Raw genomic sequence first — 9494 nt, 5'->3', positions numbered from 1 at the left:
GTTTGTCTCCCTGGATAGATATATAGTGTCGGCTCTTGGTTTTAATATCTGTTTATAGGCGACAGAGATACTTCATAATAAAGTAGTGCTGATAACATTCACACCCGTATACCACTATATCACATGACTGTTATAGCTAGACTTTTATGAATATCTTTCTCGAACTGGATAAGATCAGATCTGAAAGTTGCATCACAGTAATTACCTTCAGAAACGACTAAACAAGTTTCTTGTTAAAAACAAATAAAGTATAGTCAAGTACACTGAATTAACGTGTTGATAATTGTGCTGAAACGTGAGATTATTCATTGTTTTTCAGTCCCGCATTGTTTAAAGTAAGTTATGTTATTGGCACGCAAAAAAATAAAAAAATAAAAGACAGCTGAGCAAGAAAATCTTCATAATGGAACCATGTTTGTTTGTGAAACAATGAAACATCTGAACTAGTCAATACTCGTAACGCGCTAATATTTCGGAATCACTTCGACTCTTGTTTCCTGAAACGTAATGCATAACTTTGAGTGTGTTTCGTTTCGATTGTTTTTTGTTGTATTTTTACGTAAGTTTAATCATTTAAAATGACACGACGTGTCCCAAAGAGGGTTGCGTGAAACGAAATCCTTAATCGTTTAAGATACTAGTAATATGAAGCCAAACAAATGTGTGAAATTCACATGCCTTCAGCGCCATGATTGTTTGAAACAAAAAATCTCCGCCATGTTGGCATACACACAACCTCAGTAATGAACAGATGTCCAGAACTTATTTGTAGCCGTTGGTCCTTATGTTATTATTATTGTTTCCAAATTATAACTGTCGAGTGGTGTAAAAAACTATTGTAAATTTTGTGATGGAAAACAAAATTAATTATAAGTTTCGTAACACGTTAAATTGTGCCTGATAAATAACAGCAGGCGCTACTGCTACGCATTTTTATAGATATGTTTGGTAACGTAAAAGTTCGGCCACTTTCATAACTTATTTTAATAGAATTGTGTTTTTGTTTGTTGTTTTTTTTGCTATGTTTTGTATAAATTTTATTTCTCATTTATTGAAGTAATTGTTTAAAGTATTTCTCCGAATTAAGTAACCTTTCCGTGTGTTTGCTTAACATGTATAGGCACCAAGTACTTACTAGGAATTGTCGTGCCCCCATTCCCGCAATGCAAAGCGTTGTTAATGATACGCATGCGTGTACTCGTGGTAACAGAGCTTATTCTCTTGTCCCGTTTATGCTTCGTTTTTCGTTACGAGTATAGCGACAGCAGCGAGAAAAACAAGGTTTAGTTTTTCTTTGTATTTGAAACGGAAAAAAATAAAATTGTTTTAAGTTCGTCAAATGAGTGGGAATAATTTAGAACATTTGATTCTGAATTCAATCGAACAACTTCGAGAAAGAAAATCGCGACCGGATTTTGTGCGAATTTGTCACATGTTGGAAAGGAAGCACGGGGTAAACTCTGGCGACGTCGAAGCTGAATTGAAGAGACTCGTGGATGAAAACATCGTAATCAAAGTAGGCCATAAAGGTGGTAACAGTTATCGGAATGTTTCAAAGTTGGATCGTCACACTAATAAGCAGCGAATTGAACAATTAAACTCGATCGAGATGAGCAAAACTTTGACCGATATTGTAAGCGAACTGAGTTCCAAAAAAGCAGAACTTGGTGTTTCTATAGAAGAAATTGAAAATACCATAACTTCTCCGAACTTGGACTTTAGATTATCCCGAAATGAATTAGAAATTGCGTTGGAAAGAGAAGTTAGCATTGGAGCGCTCCAGAAACTAATTTCTGGAGATTTCGTTTTAGTATCGCCCCGCTCTCCCCAGAAAAACTCGAATTCTGTTCATTTTCACCGTTTTCCTTCCCAAAACGGCGTAGAATTACGGAGGAAACAAAGTGGTATTAAACGACAACAAAAGATATCTCATCGTTTTCGTACACGAGGGCGAAAAAGACAGCGAAAGGTTTGCAAAGTTCTTCGTACAATAAATTTATTTATTAATTTCCAATAAAATAAAATAAGGCAACGTATGTGTATATCTGTACAAAATCTCACAATGGTGAAGAAAATATTAATTACCGGTTTTATTTAGTTGTTCTTTGTTTATTTTAATGTAATTATCACCTTCAGTCACTTCTTGTTAGTTATAATATGAAAAATATTGGGCAAAAATACATCAATGAAATTACTATAAATTCCAAAATAATTTCATAAAGCTATATATATTTCCATATCCGATCGAAGAGTGTAGTATACGTCGTGGTGGTTGTCTTTATATTTGATAACGATGCCAGGAGTCAGAATATTTATTTGGTTGCATTTGGATATACGTGCAAAATACGCAAGTAACATCCAGGTTGGCCATTACTTATTTTCAAATGTTAGACTAGAGGAAAGGCAGATAATCAACAGTTTGTTTGTTTGTTGTTTTTTGGAATTTCGCACAAAGCTACTCGAGGGCTATCTGTGCTAGCCGTCCATAATTTAGCAGTGTAAGACTAGAGGGAAGGCAGCTAGTCATCACTACCCACCGCCAACTCTTGGGCTACTCTTTTACCAACGAATAGTGGGATTGACCGTCACATTATACACCCCCACGGCTGGGAGGGCGAGAATGTTTAGCGCGACGCGGGCGCGAACTCGCGACCCTCGGATTACGAGTCGCACGCCTTACGCGCTAGGCCATGCCAGGCCTGATAATCAACAGCACTTACCGCCAACCCTTGAGCTGCTTTAATCGGATAGTTGGATTTGAACGTTGCTTTCATAACTTACATTCACAAAATGCAGGGTACGTTAACAGTACGCGAACCATGAACCTTCAAATCCACAGTTGTACACACTAATCAACAGGCAACACCCGATCCAATAATAAGAAATTCAGATGCACTTCGTTTGAAATACGGAAGCGATTTCAAAAAAATATTGTGACAACACTGAAGAATATTTTTCACGGGAACAGAAAGTTCGATAACCTAACACTTTCATTTCTTTAAACCACTTCCCCGATCACCTGTACTTGTTTTTCTCTCTCTCTATTTGCGTCATTAAAACAGCTCATTTTAGTAAGGAGACGAACCGGAAAAACTAACGGCTTTCAGAACCTCACCATCGTTATAGTTTATGTCGCCGCGTCGGTTATACCGTTTGACAACTGTGCATTTTAACAATAGCAATGTAGCGTACATTACAAAACGCTCCGTCGTAAGGCTGTCATGGCTCAAACACCTCCCCCTTCTCCTTGCATACTTTCTATGAGCCAGTTTTCGTACAACGTCCGTTTCAAGAATCCTATCGAATAGAAATCCATAAGTGACTTTCTTATAGAGTAGTACAAATACCAGTTTCATTCCCCATCTGTTTGAGGTATTCGATGGCTCAATATTATATCATGTAATAAATTGTGTACACGTGATTTTGTTGTATTTCCACATACAGGCCCTTTTTGACTATGTTCCGTACTGTTGCTTGGGTATGTTGACGCCTTTTGTGATTGGCATTCGTATTCGTAGATTCCCACCTACGTATGCCACACTTTGTTTACTACCACGGCTAAAATATGACGTTATATATTTCTTTCTGGATGATATTGGTTCTCATATTCATCCACAATCCTTTGTTTTCCAATGACGATAATAACAAAGTATATCTTCGTCTTAAAAAGATGTAATTCCGTGATCTAAACTATTTTTATGGCCTGAGTGTATCAATATTTAGCGTCGTAAAGGACTTTTAGGGTAACATACCATTCCCAACAACAATCGCTTTGTAGTGGCATCACAATATCTACGAAAGTGTCAAAATGTAGTTCTGATACATTCAGTTACACCGCAACATTATTTCATCGTTGTTTGTTACATCACTTGTTCTTTTCCATGTTCAAAATCGCTTTAATATAACGTACTCAACACTGTGTCGTCTGAGAGCAAGCTTCCTTTGATCTACTGAATTGTTGTTGTTGTTTTGAATTAAGCACAAAGCTACTCAATGGGCTATCTGTGCTCTGCCCACCACGGGTATCAAAACCCGGTTTTTAGCATTTCTATCAGCTAAACAAAATACTGGTAGCTAGCTTGTTTTTAATTACGTAATTCACGTTATACATGTATTTACGATGAATGAAACTGAATTGAAAGGCTTTTATGTTATGACATAAAGTGTAGTCAAAACAGGTTCATATAGAAAATTACCGTTTCCTAAACAAAATAAAGTAACAAAATATATTTAATTTACGTTATACACGATTAATGAAAAAGTTCTGCCAAAAGTAACAAAATATATTTAACTCACAAAGGCCAACAAAATATTTACAGCCAAATTAGTATCTTAATTGCAAAAGTACTTTAAATACAGCGCTTCTAAAATACTACAAACGATCACTATTCGCAGAGATCGATATCTCTTAGTCCACTCATACTAGGCCTAATATTAGCTAAGCCTTTACTAAGTACAACCTATATTCGATAGACAAATTAACACTGCAACTTGTGTACGTTTTTGCTTTAGTTTAGCTAGGGCTATATTTTACCATACTTAATGCAATAAAAAATGAACTTATAACATTATTCTACGACCTAACGTTATACCTGTTTAAAAAGTACACGTTTTTAATCTGTTGTACACAATGTCTAATAAATTACATTTACGTCTACTTTTTGTTTACTTCCGTTGAAACGAAGTGCGCGCGCATTCACAGAACAGACAAAAATTGAGTATTATTATAATAGATGGACTTCGTTTCTTTTTTAAGTTGAAAAATAAATAATTTTAATAAATAATGATGTGACAGATTCTTGGCGTAACCGTTATTTAATTATGTATAAATGACATTCTTTTAACATAATATGGATAGAGTTAAGTATTAAAAGGTTAGCCTTCATTTAGAAGTATACGGATTATTTCAAATGGTGTTGGGAAATTGCTTCATCACCCAACATTGAAAGGGCGGAAATATTGAGATTTGGGAAGGGAACACCTCGTAGACTTTTTTTTTTTTAATTTTGTCGGGTAGTGGGGAGTTGAGCACCTCAAGTGAAAGTAAAAAAGATATTTTAATCACGTGTACAGAACTTATTGAATAAATACCGCTATAATATTTTTTTGGTACATGGCCACCTGGTGGTTATAATGAACGTCACAATTTAGGACGTACGAGTTATAAACTCTTTGCAAAATAAAAAGTAATTTTCGGATTAAAAAGTTAAATATAAACTAGTTTTACTGTAATATTTAAGAGAATCAATTCTCTTTGTTTTCACAAAAAAAGTAAATAGAAATACTTTTAAACATTTATACTCCTTATAAATTGTCGTAAGCACGTACTCATTCGTCTCTTATCTAATAATAATTGCATGGTCACGGGGTTAGGGCGCTTGACTTGCAATCTTAGGATCGCTGGTTTGAATCTACGTTCCACTAAACATGTTCGCCATGTCAACCGTGGGGGCAATATAATGTGACTGTCATTCCCATTATTCGAAAATAAAAGAGTAGCCCAAGACTTGGCGGTAGGTGTTAATAACTAGTCGCTTACCTTCTAGTATTTCACTACTAAATTAGGGACGACCAGCGCAGGTAGCCCTCGTGTAGCTTTGCGCGAAATTCAAAATAAACAAACAAACTAATAATAATAATAATTTGTCCATAACACAGCCGCAAAATGGTAAGGGCCTCTTATGACAAAGGGATGGCCCGGCATGGCCAAGCGCGTTAAGGCATGGGACTCGTAATTTGAGGGTCGCGGTTTCGCATCCGCGTCGCGCCAAACATGCTCGCCCTCCCAGCCATGGGGGCGTTATAATGTGACGGTCAATCCCACTATTCATTGGTAAAAGAGTAGCCCAAGAGTGGGCGGTGGGTGGTGATGACTAGCTGCCTTCCCTCTACTCTTACACTGCTAAATTAGGGACGGCTAGCACAGATAGCCCTCGAGTAGCTTTGTGCGAAATTCCAAAACAAACAAACAAACAGACAAAGGGGTTTGATTCTTGGATTCAAACGTACTGACATTCTAGCCACAAAGTCATTCCTAGCCCACGTGAACAGAGTAACTTGGGTGTAAGAACATAAAATGGGTGTTCAAAACAGGATGGGCCCACGTTCGTGAAAACATACACTTTATAATAACCCATCTTTTTAAAAACCTACACTTTCTAATGACTCATGTTCCTAAAAACATACACTTTCTAACGACACATGTTCGATAAAACATACGCTTTCTAAAAAAATAGTATATATTAGTTAGTAGCAGAACTCGTTTACCATGAAATCCGACCCTAGCTTTCTAGTAGTTGCTGTGTAACAATAACCATTACCTCCTTGTCCTTTGGCCATGAAGTACTGTTTCACTGTAGCCCAGTGGTTAAATTGGGATTTTGAAGAAGACTGAACACCATTTGTTGACCCACTTTGTCATTCTAATCAGAAAATTAATGGTTTGAATCGTCAACTGGCGGAACGCTCTTCTGGACCATTCTACCTTTATTTAACTCCTGCCTAGATTGTCCATCTCTCTCTTTGGCCTTGCCTAGCCTGGTGGTTTTGGAGCTCGACTATCTGACCAGAGTTCGAATACCTTTACTGAACGTGGCCGTTTCGCATAATGTGTTGGTCAATTACACCAATGAAAATGATGTAAAACTAAAATTATTATCTCTCTACTCTTAGCTGAATTAACGTCAAGGTTATTGGGCATGCGCGTTGTAATAACAGTTACATCAACCGTCATTTCATACACACAACAGGCTGTATCTGTTGGTGTCATTTTTTTTCTCTCACAGCTGGTAGAGGGCGAGAACTTTTATCGTATAAGTTTGACATTCATCTTTATTTATTATTACCTCCGCCACCTAAGGTGGACTGAGGTTATGTTTTCACTGTGTGTGTGTGTTTGCTCGCAATATTTCTTTCGAACGGTTGAATGCATTTGGACTATGATCAAACTTAGAAGTAATTAGTTTCTTGAGGGTCAAAGTCACGAAAACCCAAAACAATTCTAATATAGGGACCGAATTTTTCAAAATACTTTTCCTCTGTAATTTAATCAAAAATGAACGGATTTTGAAGAAACTGAGTGGATTTGTGTAAAATAATATTTCCCATTGTACGTTCCTTGTCCGTTGTTACCGGCCCGGCATGGCCAGGTGATTAAGGCACTCGACTCGTAATCTGAGGGTCGTGGGTTCGAATCCCCGTCACAACAAACATGATCGCCCTTTCGGCCGTGGAGCGTTATAATGTGACGGTGAATCTCGCTATTCGTTGGTAAAAGAGTAGCCCAAGAGTTGGCGGTAGGTAGTAATGACTAGTTGTCTTCCCTTTAGTCTTACACTGCTAAATTAGGGACTGCTAGCGCAGATAGCCTTCGAGTAGCTTTGTGTGAAATTCAAAATAAAACAAACCGTTGTTAACGAGAATATATGGATGTATTTTCGTAGTTTTTCTTAAAGCCAAATATGAATAAAGCTGAGCCCAGCAAAGCCAGGAAGTTAGGGCGGTTGACTCGCAATCTGAAGATCGCGGGTTTGATTCCTTGTCCCACCAAACATCTATATCTTTTAAGCCGTAGTGGCGTCATAGTGTGACGGTCAACTCCAGTATTCATTGGTGAAAGAGGTATCCCAAGAGTTGGCGGTGGGTGTTAATGACAAGCCTCCTTCCCTCTAGTCTCACACTGCTAAATTAGGGAAGGGAAGTGCAGATAGCTGTTATGTAGCTTTCCACAAAACTGAAAAGAGAAAAACAACAAACAAACAAAACCAGTTGTTAGGAAAGATTACGTGTCAATGTTTCATTGCTTGTCTCGATAACTTAAAATATATCATGTAGCGTTCGACAGACATTCACATAAGAGTTTCGTTGGCATCAGTGTCGAATTTGTAACTTTCATTATTTCAAATAAGGTGTTTACAATTCCCGATATATCCGTGTTCACAATAAAATGTCATTTCCGGTAATTGTTTTTTTCGATGTTACGTCATTTCCTGTTCATTTCTTTCTCGTGCTTTAAACTTAATGGGATAATAATGATATTAAAAACTTTCTAAACATATATGTTTCACTATCAAATTATGTGTGTGCTTTTTTCGTAGCAAAGCCACATCGGGCTGTGTTCACAGTCACAGGAGGTAAATCGAACCCCTGATTTTAGTGTTTTAAATCCGTAGACTTACCTCTGTTCCAGCGGGCGACCATTATGAAATTAAACAGTTACCTCTGAGGTTCCATTTCTTAGATGCTTGTCTCTACGTAATGTGTTTTACGTTGGAGCCTCTACTTCGTATGACAGCAGGAGTGTAATTGAAGATTGCCGCAATGGAGTTAGCTCACCACATGAATATTTAACATTACGTCGTGTTGCTGTTATATCATTCATTATTGAGGTTTTAGGAATGTGTTTATTTAATCATAATTATCCAAATTTCATTGCTTATGATGTGACCCATATATAACCGAATAACTACATATACTAGGGCGATAAACGTTTCATCCTACGGGGTAATATAAAAATAACAACAAACAAAAAAGTAAATTAACTAGTATTATAACGAGTAAGTCACGTTGATTCAGCCGTCGAAGATGAAGTATACGAATTTTGATTAATGTTTTGAAACAACGAACCCATACGCGAAGTCTGGTTGTATTTATGAAAAATGTCTCCAAGAGGGGACGCTACGAAAGTAAGCTTCTACTTTAATTAGCAATAACTTTCGATCAGAATAAGCTACCGACATAGAGCTAAATTAACAATCATTCTGGCCATTAGTATAGGTGATTAAATATAAATTTCTTACGCATCAACCTGTAGAGGTAGACTGCATTGTTTCATCACTTGGGTACACTCACTGTTAACGATATCATTGACCATAAACTCAATAATATCTGAAGTTCGACCAGCTTAGGAGATTTAGATTAAACACGTATACCAAACTGACAACAGAAAACAGTCTTTATAAAAAAGGTATTTCTAGAGCGTTGTTCTTTTGTTGGCATGAGTTACAATTAACGTTAACTAATGTCAAACAAATCAGGTTATTTGTGCAAAGTAATTCAACAAGTAAGAGAATAAAATGAGATCTAGATACCTCACGATGATACAATGACTGATTCAACACTCTATCTTGAAATAACTCTGAATACTTCGCAGCTTTGCTGTATTGATAATTTAGCTTTGAATCTGCTAGAACACTTTACATCACATCAAAAAAGTTTTTAAATGTTATAAGTCAGTTTACTGTACTTTTTGCCTTAAAATCATCATTAGGGCCCGCAACTCCCTCTAGTTAACACTTAAATTACAATATTAAGATTACAGTTTCCGACACTGCCTCTCCCTGTATTGTGAAGCCATCGAACAATCCTAATACAAAAAATAACGAAACACTTCATTGAAGTTCATTCACCGAGTCTTTTGTTGGTAGTATTTTCTTCTAAGGCCCATGCATAGTATAAGGATGAGATGGTGTCTTGTCTCTTGTCGTTACTAGTCA

General features: G+C 36.8%; 1 protein-coding gene across 3 annotated transcripts in view; it reads left to right on the top strand.

The window, feature by feature from the left end:
* The first annotated feature begins 1207 nt into the window (after positions 1-1207).
* The window catches only part of LOC143257067 (histone acetyltransferase KAT6A-like), a 51007-nt gene continuing 42720 nt past the window's right edge, over positions 1208-9494 (top strand). Inside the window, exon 1 of one of the 3 annotated variants that reach the window (XM_076515203.1) lies at positions 1208-1969. In XM_076515203.1, the coding sequence (XP_076371318.1) occupies positions 1340-1969 (630 nt within the window). In that variant the 5' untranslated portion in view covers positions 1208-1339. The remainder of the gene's footprint in view (positions 1970-9494) is intronic. The other 2 variants (XM_076515201.1, XM_076515202.1) reach the window with 2 other exon arrangements.

The sequence above is a fragment of the Tachypleus tridentatus genome, chromosome 7 (assembly GCF_004210375.1).
Source record: "Tachypleus tridentatus isolate NWPU-2018 chromosome 7, ASM421037v1, whole genome shotgun sequence".
Taxonomy (NCBI): Eukaryota; Metazoa; Arthropoda; class Merostomata; order Xiphosura; family Limulidae; genus Tachypleus; species Tachypleus tridentatus.
Note: the sequence above shows the minus strand (reverse complement) of the source record. Positions and strands in the feature narration are given on the sequence as shown.